The sequence below is a fragment of the Ovis canadensis genome, chromosome X (assembly GCF_042477335.2).
Source record: "Ovis canadensis isolate MfBH-ARS-UI-01 breed Bighorn chromosome X, ARS-UI_OviCan_v2, whole genome shotgun sequence".
Classification (NCBI taxonomy): domain Eukaryota; kingdom Metazoa; phylum Chordata; class Mammalia; order Artiodactyla; family Bovidae; genus Ovis; species Ovis canadensis.
Genome location: NC_091727.1, coordinates 69,935,433 through 69,955,963, shown reverse-complemented (window position 1 = coordinate 69,955,963; position 20,531 = coordinate 69,935,433). Strand labels below are relative to the sequence as shown.

The following is a 20,531-nucleotide window of genomic DNA, read 5'->3' as shown; positions in this document are numbered from 1 at the left end:
GGCTGTCTTGTTTGTCACCCTGTTTATTTAACCTATATGCTGAGCACATCATGAAGAATGCCAGGCTGGATGAAGCACAAGCTGGAATCAAGATAGGCAGGAGAAACATTAACAACCTCAGATATACAGATGATACCACTTTAACAGTAGAAAGCAAAGAGAAACTAAAGAACCTGTTGATCAGGATGAAGGAGGAGAGTCAAAAACCTGATTTAAAACTAAATATTAAAAAAACTAAGATGATGGCATCCAGCTCCATTATTTTGTGGCAAATAGAAGGGAAAAAGGTGAAAGCAGTGACAGATTTTGTCTTCTTGGGCTCTAAAATTACTGCAGATGGTGACTGCAGCCATGAAATCAGAAGATGATTGCTTCTTGGCAGGAAAGCTGTGACAAACCTAGACAGTGTGTTGAAAAGCAGAGACATTGCTCTGCTGACAGAGGCCCATATAATCAAGGCTATGGTCTTCACAGAGGTCATATAAGGTTGTGAAACATGGACTCTGAAGAAGGCAGAGGGCCAAAGAATTGATGCCTTCAAACTGTGGTGCTAGAGAAGACTGTTGAGAGTCCATTGGACAGCAAGGAGATCAAACCCATCAATCTTAAAGGAAATCAACCCTGAATACTCATTGGAATGACTGATGGTGATGCTGAAGCTCCAGTATTTTGGTTATCTGATGCAAACAGCTGAATCATTGAAAAAGTCCCTGATGCTGGGAAAGATTTAGAGCAGAAGGGGAAGAGGGCATCAGAGGATAAGATGGCTGGATGGCATCACTGTTTCAAAGGACGTGACCTTGGGCAAACTTCCGGAGATGGTGAGGGACAGGGAGGCCTGGCATGCTGCGGATCCTGGAGTCATAATGAGTTGGACATGACTGGGTGACTGAACAACAACAATGCCCTCTTTGGAAAAAATATCTGTTCAGGTCTCCCCATTTTCTGATAGTACTGTTTGTTGATATTTAGCTATATGAACTGTTTGTATATTTTGGATATTAACTCCTTGTTGGTCATATTGTTTGTGAATATTATCTCCCATTCCATGGATTTTCTTTTCATTTTGTTAGTGGTTTCCTTTGCAGTGCAAGAGCTTTTACATTTAATTAGGTCCCATTGATTTATTTTTGCTTTTATTTATTTCACCTTAGTAGATGATAGTATGTTTTTTGGCATATAAATAAGTATTCAGTCATTATTTGTTCAGTGAATGAATAAATGCATTCTATGTCTTTGGTTTTTATCTCTTTAGTATCAACTTGTTAATAACAAAGGGGGAAAGCTTGTCATTTTTAGACAATTAAAAAGAATTTTCATGCAGCTTAAGTTTTTTTGGATTCTAATCAAGGATGAAATTTACATGTAGGTGAAATAGTTTTGAGAATACCTTTGCTATTCAATATGTGTTAGAAGGAAATCTGTGGTAAATTGTACTAGTAATACAATGTTATCTCTTGAATAAAAATTTGTCTTGCTCTGCAAATAGAGTATATATAAATAGCTCTTAAATGGCAAGCAAAAAAGATAAATTTTTTACTACTAGGATAATATATATATATATATATCTTTTTTCTTGTTGAATTTTCAGGTGAAGGGAAGTGGCTCAGAAACATTGATTATTACCGTTTAGATGGCTCTACAACTGCTCAGTCAAGGAAAAAATGGGCTGAAGAATTTAATGATGAAACTAATGTGAGGTAAGAATCATTTTCTGAATGTATAATTTTTAAAAAATCATTCTAAATCTGCAGATAATAAAATTTACTCTTTTATTGTCTACTACTATAATTTTTGCCAAATACAAGATAAAGTCCAGATATAAAATGGTTTCATCATCCTTTAGGAAATTCACTCATGGGATCATGCAGTTTGTAGCTTTTTGAATCTTACTTTTTTCATTTAGCAAAATGCATTTGAGCTTCATCCTCATTGCTGCATGTTAATAGTTCCTTTTTATTGTTGAGTTGTATTTCATTATACTATTCTGTTGTGTGGGTATAAAGTTTGTTACCATAGTTTTCATTGTTTGAATATGTTCATTGTATGGATGAGTGGTTTGTTTAATCACTTCTGTTTGAGAGATCTTGGAGTTGCTTCCAGATTTTGAAATTAAAATTGAAGCTGTTTTAAAGATTCATGTGTAAGTTTTGTGTGAGTGTAGATATTTGTCCAAGTGAAATGCAAATCTAGGAGTGCAGTTGCTGGGCTACATGGTAAATTTATGTTTAACTTTGTAGGAAACTGCCAAACAGTTTTCCGAAGTAATTGTATAGTTTTGCATTCCCACCAGCAGTGTATGAGAGTTCTAGTTGTTCTACGTCCTTGGTATGATAGTTAAAAATAAAAATTTACCCATTCTAATAGGTGTGTAATGGAACCTTACATGGTTTTAATTTGCATTTCCCTAATGAGAAGCATCTTTTCATGTGTTTATCATCTTTGGAGACACAGCTGTTAAAGTTAAGAAGGTATCCTTGATCTCTTTATTATAGAAACTTGAATAATATACTTCAAACCACTGTAGGTAGAGGTTGTGTTATATATGTATTACAGATGTTGCTTTTTTTTAAATATAAATTTATTTTTTTAATTGGAGGTTAATTACTTTACAATATTGTATTGGTTTTGCCATACCTGATGTTGCTTTTAACTGTTAGCAATTAATATACTTGAACTGAATTTGTAAGAGAAAAATTTATGTGTATATGTACGTATAAATATTTGCACACACACACGTGTGTGTATGAAAACATTGCCTTTAAGAAAGTAATGAAGAGATGGGATTAGCTTTTTCTTAACTTTTTGTTTTGTATTGGAGTATAGCCAATTAATGGGGCTTCCCTAGTGGCTCATGTGATAAAGAATCTGCCTGCAGTATGGGAGACCCAGGTTCAATCCCTGCTTTGGGAAGATCTGGAGAAGGGAATGGCAACCCACTCCAGTATTCTTGCCTAGAGAATTCCATGGACAGAGAAGCCTGGTGAGCTACAGTTCATGAGGTCTCAAAGAGTTTAACACAACTTAGCAACTAACACTCACACATAGTCAATTAACAGTGTTTCAAGTGGACAGCAAAGGGCCTGATGAGATTAGTTGAATGTAAAGATGGCTGATATATGCCTTAATAAATGTTCTAAAGTTTGAGAGGTAGTATATTGTGTGTAAAACATGTTTTAATTTTAGCAGAGTCCTAAACTACGTGTGTGCGTGCTATGTTGTTTCAGTCGTGTCTGACTCTGTGACCCTATGGACTATAGCTTGCCAGGCTCCTCTGTCCATGGGATTCTCCATGCAGGAATACTCGAGTGCATTGCCATGCCCTCCTCCAGGGTATCTTTCCGATCCAGGGATTGAACCTGCCACTCCTGCACTGCAGGCAGATTCATTGCAGGTAGCACACTGAGCTACCAGGGAAGCCCATCCTGAACTACACCTAGGGTTATAACTAGGGAAATTCCAGTTAGACCCTAGGAAAGAGTATATTTTTATTAGGTATTTAAAATCTGTAGAGTCTGGAAAGCTTACAAAGGGATTGAGTACAGTAAAGTTATGTTTTAATGGTTATATAACTATATAAAGATAAGTACATTTTGTATTCTGTTTGCCATGTTTTAAAAAGTTATTATTTGTGCATGAGTGTGAAGAAAGAATTCTGAGTAATCCTACTCTTGTCAAATTTAATCTGAACCTTTGACTTATTCAGTTTCCCAAATTTGTAAATGTCATAATAGCATATGATTTGTCCCATAAGAGTCATATTTGATAACTAGTTGCAGATGGTGACTGCAGCCATGAAATTAAAAGACACTTACTCCTTGGAAGAAAAGTTATGACCAACCTAGACAGCATATTCAAAAGCAGAGACATTACTTTGCCAACAAAGGTCCATCTTGTCAAGGCTATGGTTTTTCCAGTAGTCATGTATGGATGTGAGAGTTGGACGGTAAAGAAGGCTGAGCACCAAAGAATTGATGCGTTTAAACTGTGGTGTTGGAGAAGACTCTTGCGAGTCCCTTGGACTGCAAGGAGATCCAGCCAGTCCATTCTGAAGGAGATCAGCCCTGGGTGTTCTTTGGAGGGAATGATGCTAAAGCTGAAACTCCAGTACTTTGGCCACCTCATGTGAAGCATTGACTCATTGGAAAAAACTCTGAAACTGGGAGGGATTGGGGGCAGGAGGAGAAGGGGATGACCGAGGATGAGATGGCTGGGTGGCATCACGGACTCGATGGACGTGAGTCTGGGTGAACTCCGGGAGATGGTGATGAACAGGGAGGCCTGGCGTGCTGCGATTCATGGGGTCGCAAAGAGTCGGACACGACTAGTGAGTGAACTGAACTGATCTGAGCTGCAGTCAGCTCCCGGTCTTGATTTTGTTACCATATGGAGCTTCTCCATCTTTGGCTGCAAAGAATATAATCGATCTGATTTCAGTGTTGACCATCTGGTGATGTCCATGTGTAGAGTCTTCTCTTGTTTTGTTGAAATAGGGTGTTGGCGATGACCAGTGCATTCTCTTGGCAAAACTCTTATTAGCCTTTGCCCTGCTTCATTCCGTATATCAAGGTCAAATTTGCCTGTTACTCCAGGTGTTTCTTGACTACCTACTTTTGCATTCCAGTCCCCTATAATGAAAAGAACATCTTTTGGGGTGTTAGTTCTTAAAGGTCTTGTAGATCTTTATAGAACCGTTCAGCTTCATCTTCAGCATTTCTGGTTGGGGCATAGACTTGGATTACTGTGATATTGAATGGCTTGCCTTGGAAACAAACAGAGATCATTCTTTCATTTTTGAGATTGCATCCAAGTACTGCATTTCAGACTCTTGTTGACCATGATGGCTACTCCATTTCTTCTAAGGGATTCCTGCCTACAGTAGTAGATATAATGGTCATCTGAGTTAAATTCACCCATTCCAGTCCATTTTAGTTCACTGATTCCTAGAATGTCAACGTTCACTCTTGCCATCCCCTCTTTGACCACTTCCAATTTGCCTGGATTCATGGACCTAACATTCCAGATTCCTGTGCAATATTGCCGTTTCCAACATCAGACCTTGCTTCTGTCACCCGTCACGTCCACAAGTGGGTATTGTTTTTGCTTTGGCTCCATCCCTTCATTCTTTCTGGAGTTATTTCTCCACTGATCTCCAGTAGCATATTGGGCACCTACCGACCTGTGGAGTTCCTCTTTCATGCTATCATTTTGCCTTTTCATACTGTTCATGGGGTTTTCAAGGCAGGAATACTGAAGTGGTTTGCCATTCCCTTCTCCCGTGGACCACATTCTGTCAGACCTCTCCACCATGACCCGTCCGTCTTGGGTGCCTCCACAGGGCATGGCTTAGTTTTATTGAGTTAGACAAGGCTGTGGTCCTAATGTGATTAGAATGACTAGTTTTCTGTGATTATGGTTTCAATGTGTCTGCCCTCTGATGCCCTCATGCAATTCCTACCGTCTTACTTGGGTTTCTCTTACCTTGGACATGGGGCATGTCTTCACAGCTGCTCCAGCACTGAACACATTTTTTGAATTATATGTACATTTTCTACATTTACTGAGATATCTATAAATAAATATCTTGACTACACTGTAAACATGTGATTTCCATATTTATCTTTATTCCTATATCAGACTATCTCATGTTACAGCACTACAGTTCTTTTGGGGCATATAAATCGTAACTCCAACTCCTTAGACTTGTCCTTTTCTTCAGTAAGCAAGTAATGAATTCTCTGAACTCATGATTGTTCAAAAGACTGCCTTAGAATTAAAAAGTCATATCATAAGTAAAATATCTGTTAATCACTCATCTCTAAACATTTTTTTATGTGTTTTCATTTTCAGAGGGCGATTATTTATCATTTCTACCAAAGCAGGATCTCTTGGAATTAATCTGGTAGCTGCTAATCGAGTGATTATATTTGATGCTTCTTGGAATCCATCTTATGACATCCAGAGTATATTCAGAGTTTATCGCTTTGGACAAACTAAACCTGTCTATGTATATAGGTTCTTAGCTCAGGTGGGCTTGTAATTTATATTCTCTTTTTCATATTGGAAGATTGGGTGAAACTGACAATATTTTTGAAATTCAGACTATACATGCATTGTAGAGAGGCAAACAAAGTTGAAAATATCATTCCTGTTCTTAAAGCAATATAAGTTAATTTTTACCTCTCATGATTTTCTATTTTGTAGTTTGTCCGGGTCTCTGATTTCTCAGATTGAGATGAATTTGCATGGGTATACAGATTTAGCAATTTCATGCTAGTTTAAGAAAGTTAAACATTTATAATTCTTTTACTTACTATGCATGGAAAAGCCATTAACTAAATCTAATTTGCTTATAGATGTGAAGGTCAAATGATCATTGTTTTCAGTGGCACCAGATGATCTCTTAGTTTGAAGAGTGTGGTTAAATAAGAAGAAACAATGTATTATAATAACAAAGAATCATTATAAAGAATATTTAATATTTCTAGTCAAGAATATTAATTTCTTTAAAATATAAACTCAGGTATTAAGAAACAGAAACTGAAATTTAAGGAAAGGAAATGAAATCAAAGAAGTGGATGTAGTTCAATGTTATACAGGTTTATAGAATCAAGTTGCTCTTTTAACTGTTACATCTTCTTTGGGAACAGATGCTACCTTCTCTACCATCCTCCAAATCTGGGCTTCTCAACCAGAGACTGGGTTTTATTGGTAGATCTTTGGTCATACATAAGAGTACATAATATAGTTGGTAAACTACACTGTAAACTCTTTCCTGTTATTTAAGAGCTACTTTACATTCTACTTCAGAATGTTATATAGAATATATAATAGATATGGCATTATAGTTATTAATTTTTTGTCCTGAAGTTATAGGAAGTAAGACTTTACATAAAGTTAGTTTATAGTGATTGTTGAGAGCATGTTATATTCCACTGAAAAAGAATTAAACTGCCCTGTTGGATTCTTACATCAATAACCCCCTATAGTTTGATTTCATGTACTCTTATTCTGTTTACCTTGGTATCTGACTGCTCTCGTTCTTTCACCAAGTATGGAAATATATAAAGCAATACATGAATGCATATTGGTCAGAAATTTTAGGATGATTACCAGTAATATAGTTTTATTTCTCATCAACATAAACTACTCTGAAGAGTAAATAAAGTCTCATGAATTAAGCAACATTGCTCATAAAATTTGCTTCATGGCAGTATATTGCTATCAAGTTTTGCTATTTCATATAAATCAATAACTATATTTCTTCTTGATTAAGTTTCATGTTTACAAAATTTGTGTATTGTTCATTCTTTTTTACGAAGGGAACCATGGAAGATAAGATTTATGATCGGCAAGTAACTAAGCAGTCACTGTCTTTTCGAGTTGTTGATCAACAGCAAGTTGAACGTCATTTTACCATGAATGAGCTGACTGAACTTTATACCTTTGAGCCAGACTTGTTAGATGACCCTAATTCAGAAAAGAAGAAGAAAAGGGATACTCCCATGCTGCCAAAGGTAAACATCTTAGAATATTAGCTTAAAAAAAAGCTTAATATAGATCAAGGAAATTTTATTACTACTATGAAAGTTATTCATCTGACTAAGGCTATATTTCAGAATTTTTCAAAGAGAATAAAATTGTATTTAAATGAGAGATCAGTTCTCCACATAGTACCACAAAAGATAGTGTAATCTGAAATACATATTTTATGCCAAATAAAAAATTCAGCCCTGCAGAAAAGGATTTCTGAGTAGAAACCTTAAAGACATAGTATGGTTCTCTTTTAATAATCTTCAGTAGAGGGCATACATAATTTTAATAATATATGAGATTTAATTGTCTCTTCCTTAACATTTTTTGTTGTCATATAACAATTAAGAATCAGCAAATGAGTGTCTCTTACTTGATAGTTTTCACTGTCATAACACAAGACTTTCATACTTAGAAAAGAGACCTCATTTTATAGATGGAGAAACTTAGTGTCAGAGGCATTCAGTGACTTGCCTAGTTTTCAGCTAATAAGTGACAAAGCCAGGAACAGTATCTACATCTCTTTTCTGGTCCACTGTTCTTAGATAAGAGCCTGTTACACACTAGAGAAAACCATATGTTTTATATGTATTTAAACCTGGCTCAGACGGTAAAGCATCCGTCTACAGTGAGGGAGATCCGGGTTCGATCCCTGAGTCAGGAAGATGCCCTGGAGAAGGAAATGGCAATCCACTCCAGTACTATTGCCTGGAAAATCCCGTGGCTGGAGCAGCCTGATAGACTACAGTCCATGGGGTCTCAAAGAGTCAGACATGACTGAGCAACTTCCCTCACACTCACTCACTCAAACCTATTCTGATTGTCTAAAATGTCATTTCAGGGGGGATTATTAGGGGAGGTTCTTTTCCTATTGTCTTGGTTTCAAATTTAAGCATGTAAAGTTCCATATAGCTGTTAAGAGAATTGGGAAAGCAGCTAACAGGTTATAGTGTCTCTTTACCAAAGTCACTTCAATCATTTGTTAAAAAAAAAAAAAAAAAAACAGGCAAATACTCAACAGTGTCTTAGTTCTTCATATGACTTGACCAGTTTCATTTAAAAAGGTAATAGGAATAAATATTTTGAATGTTAATATAAATCAGTGATTTCTTCAGTTAATTCTCAGTGTATATATGTCAGTTAAAATAACATGAATATTAAGCATTTAGGAAAATTTTAGTGACCTTTGTCTATATTAACAAATGTTTTGTTTTTTGTCTTTTTTTTTTTTGAATGGCCAAGTTGTACAGCATGTGGGACCTTAGTTTCCCAACCAGGGATCGAATCCATGCTCCCTGTAGTGGGAGCATGGAGTCTTAACCACTGGACTGCCAGGGTAGTCCCAGTATTTTGTTTTTCTAATCAGTGAGCTGTTTTTCCACTTAAAGTTCACTGATGGAGCATTTAGGAAAGAGTTTTTATGACAGTCTCTATCAAATCTCTTTGATAATAGCTTAGGGCCTCATGGGCTTCCCTGGTGACTCAGGTGGTAAAAAGTCCGCCTGCAGTGCAGGAGACCCAGGTTCAATCCCTGGGTCAGATAGGTCCCCTGGAGAAGGAAATGGCAACCCACTCGAGTATTCTTGCCTGGAGAATTCCATGGACAGAGGAACCTGGTGGGCTACAGTCCATGGGTTGCAAAGAGTGAGACACTACTGAGCGACTTTGACTTGACTTCACTTTGCTTAGGACCACATGAAGGTTAAATCTATCATTTTTTTAATACTTTAAAGAATCATTTCAATTTCCATGTTATAGTATATTAAATTGATAGCAGTTTGGCTTCCTTTGTTAATTATATAACAGAATGTGAGTAGGGATATTGAATAGTCTTTGGAAAATTTTCTGTGTACAAACAGGTTTGTATATCTTTAAAAACACACAAACTCAAATGAACTCATACCATACACACTCTTTTGCAACTTGCTCTTTTCACCTAGATGTTTCTTGCAGATCTTTCCATATTGGAACATACACCTTTACTTTAAAAAAAAAAATTGCATAGTGTGTACTTGCCTTGTTTTATTTAACTTATATCCCTTTTCTATCAGGTACATAATTTTGTGTGACAAAGAGTATTCTTTTAAGGACTTGCACATATTTATGTTTATAATTTTAAAGATAGTGAAGTTTCCCTTTTCAGTTGACTTCATGTTTAATTAGCATTTTTCCTAGAATTACACTTTAACTTTAATTTTTTTGAGAAATAGCCCATGATTAGCAGTATTTCTCATAGGAAGCCACCATTCCAATTTGTAAAGGGATAGTTGCTTTGAAATTATTTGTTATGTGGTAAATTTCTGATTGTAGGAAATCTGTTTAATTTGATAAACATTTACTGATGACGTTGAAGTACATGGGGAGAGTGTATTTAAAAGGACAAGACAAGAAAGAAATGCTATTTAATTGTTATAGGATGTCTGGAAAGAAACCATCTGTTTTATAACTTGGCATGCTGAGTTGTGAAAGATGTCATGTTTTTTCATCTACATTTTACTTATTGTGTTTTGTTTTTAGTGGTATGACCCTTTGCCCAAGAAAAAAAAGTAATGCTACTTTAATGCAAAGTGCTTCAACTCTCCCACAGCTCTTCCCAAGGGAGAATAATAGTTAACTTACTGGGTTTCATACTCTACTAAATAATTTTGTTCAGATTATTTTTCTTAGTCTAGCAGCAACTAAAAAGTTGATAGTGCTGTTTTCATTTTTCTAGATGAGGAAATTAAGGCTTGGAGAGAATTATGTAACTTATCCAAGTTTACTCACCTAATTAGTACTAAAGCTGGTCTTCAAGTCTGCCCAACTCAAAAACATATCCTTTAATCATTACACTTTATTGCCCCCAAATCAAGATTAAAAAGTTAATTCTAAGTACAAGAAACAAGGAAGAGGACCTGGGATTCCCAGAATTGAATGATATTTAGAATGCTTTATTTTATTTTAAATAAAGCTGGATTTTAAAATATAGAATGCTTTCACAGTCAGTACCATTATGTCATGCAACTATTGTTAACATTGTATAATATAACCAGTTTAACTCATGGCTTGCAAAATAGTAAATTACTCATTTACATATATGGCCTTCAAGTTTACAAAGGCTTTTCTCATGCATATTCATTATCTTGGGAAACTGAAGCTTAGAGAGTCTGTGATTACCTTAGGATACGTGGCCAATAAGTGTCAGAGCTAGAACTTGACACAGTAGTTTTCAAATTGTATTCCAAGGAGCCCCAGAAGATTTACAGAGGTGTTCCAGGGCTACCCCGTGGCTAAGCGAGTAGGGGAAGGCCAGACAGGCAGCACTCTAAGCCCTATGCCTCATTTCAGAGTCCCTCCCTCCCCTTTTATTGCTTTTATGTATTGGGCTGTCACATAAGATTTTATTTAAAGAGAGGATGTTTTTTAGTTTAAAAAATGCTTTGGAAAAATTTTTTAAAACTGTACCGTATTATGATGGCTTGCTATCACAGTAACTAAGACTTGTCAGGGATCTGAAAGGAAATATAATAAGATGTATATATGATTTACCTGAAGGAAATGATAGTCTACTTGGGGAGAAAAAGTAACATTCTTAAAAGCAAAAGTGCTGATGTGACTGGTACTGAATGTATTTGATTTAAAAATGAAGGGGAAAGCATTCGGGTAAAGTTTAATGGAAAAAAAAAATAGACTGATTGGCCTATAAATGATGGTTAATATTTAATTGCATTAGGTAAGAATAAGGTATGAATGTGGGATGAAACAGTTGGGGTGAAAGTAAAGGTGAGAATTTAAGTGCCAGACTCACGATATGATGAAGAAATGGACCAGATGAAATTGGATTGAAATTGGATAGATAAAGGTAGGGCCAGCTTATGGAGAACCATTAAAGGCAAACAGAGGCATTTGGATTTAAAATATCATTCACTATAAGTTCATGGATGGGGTTTTATATGATGAATGTGGGCTTTTGGAAAGTCAGTGTGGCATTAAAATGCAGGATGAGGACTTATAATAGGGTGATGATTGTGGAGTTAAACAGACATTTCAAGTAAATGATGGGACTCAGTTACTGATGATCGACTGTAGCTTTTGGTAGACTGTGAAAAAGCTTTTTAACCTAAATAATGAAGCGTATTCATTAATTAGTTAAAATCTTTGCAAGTATCTGCAACATGCCAATCATTATGCTGGTTAGTAAGGATACATTGATAAATAAGACTAGGTTCCTGCTCCCAAGGAGTCTACAGTTTAATAAGCATTTTTTTTTGCTTGTTTGTATAGTCACTGAGTCGTGTCTGACTCTTTTTGCAGCCCCATGGACTATAGCCCACCAGGCTCTTCTGCCCATGGGACTTCCCAGGCAAGAATTCTGGAGTGGGTTGCCATTTCTTTCTCCAGGGGATCTTCCCAACCCAGAGATAGAACCCTCATCTCCTGCACTGCAGTTTCATTCTTTACTGCTGAGTCCCCAGGAAGCCCCTAATAAGCATATCCTCACAATAAAGAAAATATTTATGTATTTATTATATATTGTATATACATATATTTATTATACATATGTAATAAATATATATATATATATTTATTTATTTATATATTGGGGCTTCCCTGGTGGCTTAGATGGTAAACTGTCTGCTTGCAGTGTGGGAGACCTGGGTTCGATCCCTGGGTGGGAAAGATCCCCTGGAGAAGGAAATGGCAACCCATTCCAGTACTCTTGCCTGGAAAATCCCATGGACAGAGGAGTTCATGGGGTCACAGAGAGTTGGACACGACTGAGCGACTTTACTTTCACAATAAAAATTATGGATCCTGTAATAGAAATCTGTATAGGCACCCTGTACCATCCATTTCAAAGGATGGAGTATTCAGTTCTTTCTTGGAAAAGTTGGGGATGGGGAGTTGACATTAGGAGGAAGAGTGAAGTAAGCCAGAAAGAAAAACACCAATACAGTATACTAACACATATATATGGAATTTAGGAAGATGGCAATGACGACCCTGTATGCAAGACAGGGAAAGAGACACAGATGTGTATAACGGACTTTTGGACTCAGAGGGAGAGGGAGAGGGTGGGATGATTTGGGAGAATGACATTCTAACATGTATACTATCATGTGAATTGAATCGCCAGTCTATGTCTGACGCAGGATGCAGCATGCTTGGGGCTGGTGCATGGGGATGACCCAGGAAGATGTTATGGGGAGGGAGGTGGGAGGGGGGTTCATGTTTGGGAATGCATGTAAGAATTAAAGATTTTAAAATTTTAAAAAATAAAAAAATAAAAAAAAAAGAAAATAAAGTCAAGTAAGATTTAAAAAAAAAAAAGAAAAGAAAATAGACGTGGTAGCTGTTTGCATTGCTGTGAGGGCAAAAGACGAAGGCTTTTCAAGAGGATGAGCAGGAAAAAACAAACACATGCATAAATCAGCATTGCAAATTTCAGGAACATCAGGTAGTTAAAAATAAATGGAGTGTAAAGAGAGAGTAGTATAAAGTAAGGGTGGTCATGGGAAGAGGTGAGAGAAAAGACTGGAAAGGAGGATGGGACTCAGGTCATAGAAGTTAAGAGAGTTTGGACATTGTGTTATAGGCTGTGGGATCTATTTAGTAATTCTAAACAAAAGACCAACATCAAATTTTCATTTAAGAAAAATCATTTTGGGTGTCAGTGTGCAGGATGGATAGGAGAAAAGAAAATGAATGTTAATGTGTAAAATAGATAGCTAATGGGAGGTTGTGGTATAGCACACGGAGACCAGCCTGGTGCTCTGTGACAATCTAGAGCAGAGGGATGGGATGGGAAGTGGGAGGGAGGTTCAAGAGGGAGGGGACATGTGTATACCTATGGCTGATTCATGCTGAGGCATGGCAGAAACTGACACAACATTGTAAAGCAATTGTCCTCCAATTAAAAACAAATAAATTTTAGAAAAAGAAAAAAAAAAAAGGATGTTAAGATACTTGTTACCGTGCAGTGATCCAGATGAGAGAGTTAATGTAGGCCTGAAGTAAGGTGGTAGCAATGCGGGTAGAGAAGTACCAGGCATAATGTGGTTACTCAATAAATGTTAACTTTGTTCTGTGGGCTTGTAGTTTGAATTTCATTTAACTTTGTGCACTACTGTTTGGTTTTCCTTTAACAGGATTTTGAAAATTACTCCTCTCTGAACTGGGTACAAGTAGGTGTTTTTTATATTTGCAGTAGTGTTTGAACCTGCTCTTATTAAAAACATTTCAAAGTTGGTTCCTACTATATTATAGTACAATTGCAAACACCTGTCTTTATATATATATATATATATATATATATGATGAAAGACTACTAAAAATGATACATTTTCATTTCCCCTTCAAATTACTATTATCTAACTGATGATTAAATTGTATGCCTTTTTGAGTTAACTTTTCTTTGTCCTTTGGTAGTTCTGTAAGTGGTCACTTTCAACTTACTTGATATGGGATTATTACATCTCTTTCTGCCTCATCACTTCCTCTAAGTCAATAATAACTCCTTTTCTGTATTTCTGTTCTTGTTTACTTTCTTTTACTTCTTCACTTTCTAATTAGATTTACTATTTCAGTTTATTAACCACCAGATTTTTTCTTGTCTTTTTATCTCTGCAGTTCTTTAAAGGCAAGAACTGTATTTTCTCCTTTCATCTATAGTGAATAAAACAGTATTAATACTTTTATATGGTCTTTTTTGAAACTCTAGTCACCTTTATAGTGATATTTAACTATTTTTATCATTCCATATTGATCCATATATCGTTGAAAATCCATGTTAGAATTTGCCTTAACTTTCGCAAGCAGTAAAAATGAAATGAAGCAGGTGTGTGAAAGGAGGAAAATTAGAGCTTTAATTCATGTCTTCAGTTCTATATTCAATCAGCTACCTTAGTCAGCTCTATTCATCACCTCATCCCATGGATTATATTCTGTTAAATACCCTGATTGATTTATTGCTGTTGTTGGTACTGCTGCTTTTTCCTTTTTGAAATATAATGGTCTTGTAGTTCTGTGGAACCATTTTTAAAATATATTGATTTTAGAGTCTGCTGTGTCACGTCTACCAATGCATTTCTTAAGTTGTTCAGAGTAATAGTGTTCCTCAGACATTTTGCAACTTCATAATGATCTAAACCTATAAATCCTTTAACACAAGTTTCTAGTGATAAAGATTTGTTCACTGATTCTTTTTTTTAATTTATTTTTTAATTGGAGGAAAATAGTTTTACAATGTTGTGTTGATTGATTCTTAACTGTTTGTTTTTTGAATATCAAAGTAATATCTGACCTCTGTAAATGTTTATGTAAATTATATTAGGGGAAAGTACCTTTCCTGGTAATAAACTTATGAATTATATAGATATCAGAAATTAAAAATCTTGATTAAGGTCATATTTCATAATATTCTTCAGTGGATATACAGCCTAAGCTCTGTACCCTTTATTAAGAAACCAAAAGACAGTAAAACTGGCATAGAAATTTTTTTGCACTTCCCTTTTCCAGCATTTGCTACCTATGTCTTTTTAAATATGGACTGCATGTTGATAATTATAGGGAAAATAAAATGGGGATTTAAAGTAAAGTACTGAAAGTGAGGCTTTACTTCCTCTACGCTGGTGTTGTGTACAATTTTCTCCCTTTGTCTTTAGTCCTTTATTCAAGTTTTAATACCTCAAAGCATAGTTTTCTGAACAGAGATGTTATTGTGCAGTTTTATCAGCCAGCAGATGGTAATATAAGGTTTTACCTTAGTCATTTCTAACATTAGAGAGAAATATACTCTATTAAAATAATTTGATGTGAAGTGTAAAATAGCTAATTTACTGATTTCAGGAACTTGCTTGCATTTACCCTTTGAGAATAAAGGTTCAAAAGGACCCATTTAATTGTAGAGCAAGTATTAGTAACCTGTAGCATATTAACCGCATGTATGCACATGAATGCAGTTTTTGTTGACATGTACCTCTATGGGATCTTCCCAGGTGGCACTAGTGGTAAAGAAGCCACCTGCCAATGCAGGAGACATAATGAGATGCAGGTTTGACCCCTGGGTGGGGAAGAGCCCCTGGAGGAGGGTATCATGGCAGCCCACTCCAGTGTTGTTTCCTGGAGAATCCCATGGACAGAGGAGCCTTGTGGGCTACAGTCCATGGGTTTGCAACGAGTCAGACATAACTGAAGCAACGTAGCACACGTGCACATACCTCTAAGGAGCCATGTTCATAATTAGCACACATATGAGCTTTGATGTCATTATCTCCTACTTTGCTGCCTCTTTGATCACAAGTGTAGTATGTTTCTTATTTAATACAGCAAATTTTAATTTTTTTTCTATATTTGTATTCACTGGCATAAAATTATTATTATTCATCTGTATAAGAGCAGACAACCAAAAATCATAATAAACTATAGAAAAATTGTTGTAATTTTACCATTTCTTTGTAGGTTGTAATAGTCTCCCACTCAGTGTTTGCTGGGATAGTTGATGCCCAGTAAAAAGAGCAAATGGTTTAAGCCCCGTCCCTTTTGCAAGTAATGTGCCAATCACCCTTTTGAGGTGTAATTTTAGGCAAGCCGCATATGTTTTCCAAGCCCTGCTTCCCTTAAGAAAGTAAGAAAATAGTAGTACATGCCTCACGGAAGAGATAATCCATGTAAAGCTCTCTGCCTAGCACATAGTAAGCACTCAAATGTTAGCTGCTATTTTTGCTTCTATAATTGTCATTAATAATGCCATTATACTGGTTCATTTTTCTGAAACAAGTATAGACTTAAATTTTTGAAATTTTAGAGAAGTCATATGAGATTTTGATCCTTAGAAGATTTAGCTTGACATATGACAGATCAGTAGAAGACTAAAAACATTTAGAGAGCAGAGGCAATAATCTCAGCTAGACTGCAGAATAGATGAGTATTTGAGGCTTTAACTCCCCTAGAGATCAGTTATAATCTAGAAGAGATTATATAATAATATTTAATTACTAAACACTGATAATCACATCCCATGATGCTGTCATGCATTTGACTACAAACTATTACTCTAACACTCAAGGATTTCCCCCCCTAAATAATACATACAACTTTAAAGGAATTGTCTACCTTATAGCCAGCTGTGACACCAGTGTAGTAGTAATTTTTAAAAATGAAGGTATGTTTCTAGTATTCTTTTACTAATACAAACTACAAAATAAATACATGTTAATAGACTGATCATTTTTTTTAAAAAACAGTGCTGCTTTGTATCCTACTTTCACCTTATAACAAAAAAAAAACTAAGGAGCCAAAGTCAACCAGCATTTTAGGGGAAACATTTGGATTAAAGAGATCATGATACCAATGATGTCCCTAAATGGCAACCTCCCTACTCTAGCAAGCTGTCTTACAAATCACTACAAATGGAAACATCAACAACTTACTGGCACAGTTGAGGGTGGAATGTGAAATTCCATTGGAAGTGAAGGGTGGGGATTGGGGGCAAACTTCCAGAAATGTCTCCTTTTGAAGCACTAGAAATACCTACCACTGTGGGTTTCCCTGTAGCTCAAGTGGTAAAGAATCTGCCTGCAGTGCAGGAGAGCCGGGTTCGATCCCTGGGTTGGGAAGATTCCTTAGAGAAGGAAATGGCAACCCACTCCAGTATCCTTGCCTGGAAAATCCCATGGACAGAGGAGCCTGGTGGGCTGCAGCCCATGGGGTCGCAAAGAGTCGGGCACAACCGAGTGACTAGCACTAACACTATGGATCATGGAAATTCTGAAATTGAAAATGCCAGGTTTGCATCTAGTAAATGTGAATTAAGTGGTACAACCTCTTTGGATTTATATACAAGTTAAAAGATGCATCTGTTCTCTCTAGGTTATGTGCTTCTTACTAGCCTATGTGGGCAGGGATTGTATCAGTGTATGTTTATCACTGTATCCCCAGTACCTGGCATAATACCTAGCATATAGCATGTATTCAATAAAAGTGTGACAATGAACAAATACATTTTTGTCCTAAGCTAAGGCAATGGTTGACATGCCTTGAACTAACCTGCATCAGAATCGCCTGACAGCTTGATAAAAATGCAGATTCCTGGCTTATCCAAGACTGACTGAATCAGGGACTTCGTGGTGGTCCAGCAGTTAAGACTTTGTACTTCCACTGTAGGGGTACAGGTTCGATCCCTGGTGGGTAAACTATGCTTCCACCTGCCATGTGGCACATCTCTCCCCAACTCCACCACCACCACAAAAAAGCCAATGGTCAGACTTCCCTGGTAATACAGTGGATAAGAATCTGCCTTGCAATGCAGGCGACACTGGTTGGATCCCTGGTCAGGAAGATTACACATGCCTCAGGCAGCTAGGCCCATGCACTCTAGGGCCCACGAGCCACAACTACTGAAGCCTGTGTGCCTATGGCCTGTGCTCTGCAACAAGAGAAGCCACTGCAATGAGAAGCCCGTGCACCACAACTAGAGAAAAGCCCACAGGCAGGCAGTGGCTAGTGCAACCAAAAATAAATACTTTTTTTTTTTAAGCCAATGGTCAAGACTTACTAAATCAATTTCTGGGTGTTGGACCTGTATTTTTAACAAGGTCCACTGCTGTTGTGAGTACAAGGTATATAGGAGTATGATTCACCTAGTTATTATCAGCTAAACTTTTGATTTAAGAATAATAAAGAACAGTAACAAATGTTTATTGAGTGTTTTTTATACCAAGTATTTTTTTACATAAAAATTTGACTTTTATTATTGCTTCCAATGTCAATTAAACATGGAAATTTTGAAAATAGATTGAGCACAATTTTTACGTAAATCATCAAAAACAAAGGCATTTTAATCTGATGGCTGGCATTTTTAAAAGGCATTCCTTCCCCTCCTACCGACTAAGGAAAAAGTCCTTCCACTACTAGATCAGGGGCAGTGTTTCTGAACTTGCGACATTTGCCCTTAATTTAGTTAAAAGTGAGAACAAATTAATTCACGGTTCCTTAATTCCAAACAAAGATTTGAAGCAGGCTGGTGACTATTTAATGCCTAGATCTAGGTTGGAATTTTTTAAAATTAGGCAGAAGGTGGGTGTGTGTTCATCTAATCTGTCTTAAAGAGCCTGAGTTATTCCCAGCTTTCAGAAATTATGAAAGAAGCTAGTGAAAACACAGTTTAAACCCTCTATTCATAGGATAAGAGGAGGGAGGGAGGAAGCTGACTTTTATTCACTTCCCCAAAATGTATTCTGTACCTATTATGTGCCAGGCACTGTTCAACATCCTGGGGTTACAGCAACACATAAAGCAGACAAAAAGCCCTGCTCTTATGAAGCTTCCATTGCAGTGTGAGTGGGGAGAGATGATAAAGAAGGTATTAATAAAGACATGGAGAAGGAAATGGCAACCCACTCCAGTATTCCTGCCTGGAGAATCCCATGGACAGAGGAGCCTGGCAGGCTACAGTCCATGGGGTTGCAAGAGTTGGACATGACTTAGCATCTAAACCACCACCAATAAATACATAAAATGTAAAGTGATCAATGCTATGAGAAGAAAAATAGGTACATGGTTCTGAAATGAGTGTATGTCAGAGTTTTTATTTATTTTCTATTGAAGTATAGTTGATTTACAATATTAGTTTCAGGTGCACAAAGTAGTGATTGAGAGATATATATACACACACACACACATAAGTATACGTGTTCCTTTTCAGATTTTTTTCCCTTGTAGGATAGATTATTATAAAATATTGAGTATAGTTCCCTGTGATATACAGTAGATCCTTGTTGGTTACCTATTTTGTATATAGTTGTCTATATATGTTAGACCCAGTCTCCTAATTTATCCCTTCCCTGGTCCCCCTTTTCACTTTGGTAAACATAAGTTTGTGTTTTAAATCTTTGAGTCTCCTTCTGTTTTGTAAATAAGTTCATTTGTATCATTTTTTTTTTAGATTCCACAAATAAGTGGTATATATTTGTCTTTCTCTGCCTGGTTTAGTTCACTTAGTATAATCTCTAGCTCCTTCCATGTTGCTGCAAATGGCACTACTTCATTCTTTTTATGGCTGAATAATATTCTTGTGTGTGTGTGTGTGTGTGTGTGTGTGTGAGACATCTTTATCCATTCATCTGTCAGTGAATGGTTAGGTTGCTTCCATGTCTTGGCTGTTGTGAACAGTGCTACAGTGAACAGTAGGGTGTGTGTATCTTTTCGAATTATGGTTTTCTCTCCAGGAGTGGAATTGCAGGATCATATAACAGCTCCATTTTTAGTTGTTTAAGGAATATCCATACTGTTCTTCATAGGAACTGTACCAGTTTACATTCCCATCAACAGTATAGGAGAGTTTCTTTTTTCCCGCATCCTCTCCAGCATTTATTGCTTGCGGATTATTTGATGATAGCCATTCTGACCAGTGTTAGGTGATACCTCATTGTAATTTTGATTTGCATTTTTCTAGTAATTAGCAGTGTTGAGCATCTTTTCATGTGCTTTTCGGCTATCTGTATGTCTTCTTTGGAGAAATGTTTATTTAGAACTTTTGCTTATTTTTTGATCGAGTTGTTTGTTTTTTGATGTTAAGCTATATAAGCTGTTTGTATATTTTGGAGATTAATACCTTGTTGGTTGCATCATTTGCAAGTATTTTCTCCCTGTCTGTATGTTGTCTTCATTTTGTTTATGGTTTCCTTTGCTGTGCAAAAGCTTCTAAGTTTAATTAGGTCCCATTTGTTTCATTCTTATTTCCATTGCTCCCAGAGACAAATCCAAAAAGATTTTGCTCTGATTTCTGTCAAAGAGTGTCCTGTCTGTATTTACCTCTAGGAGTTTTATAGCATCTGGTCTTAACATTTAAGCCATTAATCCATTTTGAGCGCATTGTGCATGGTGTTAGAGAATGTTCTAATTTCATTCTTTAAACACATAGTTGTACAGTTTTCCCAGCAGCAAGGTACTGTATTAAGGGCTTTACTAGCATTGAATTCTTATAGCCATCTTACAAAGCTGGTAGAGTTTATTTCTGT

At 36.4% G+C, this 20,531-nt stretch overlaps 1 protein-coding gene across 18 annotated transcripts in view; it reads left to right on the top strand.

The window, feature by feature from the left end:
• Window positions 1-20,531, top strand: part of ATRX (ATRX chromatin remodeler) — a 276,097-nt gene that overhangs the window by 233,007 nt on the left and 22,559 nt on the right. For all 18 annotated transcript variants that reach the window (XM_070291855.1, XM_070291853.1, XM_070291866.1 and 15 more), the window contains 3 exons: window positions 1,592-1,700; window positions 5,851-6,028; window positions 7,323-7,517. In XM_070291855.1, coding sequence (XP_070147956.1) covers window positions 1,592-1,700; window positions 5,851-6,028; window positions 7,323-7,517 — 482 coding nt within the window. The remainder of the gene's footprint in view (window positions 1-1,591; window positions 1,701-5,850; window positions 6,029-7,322; window positions 7,518-20,531) is intronic.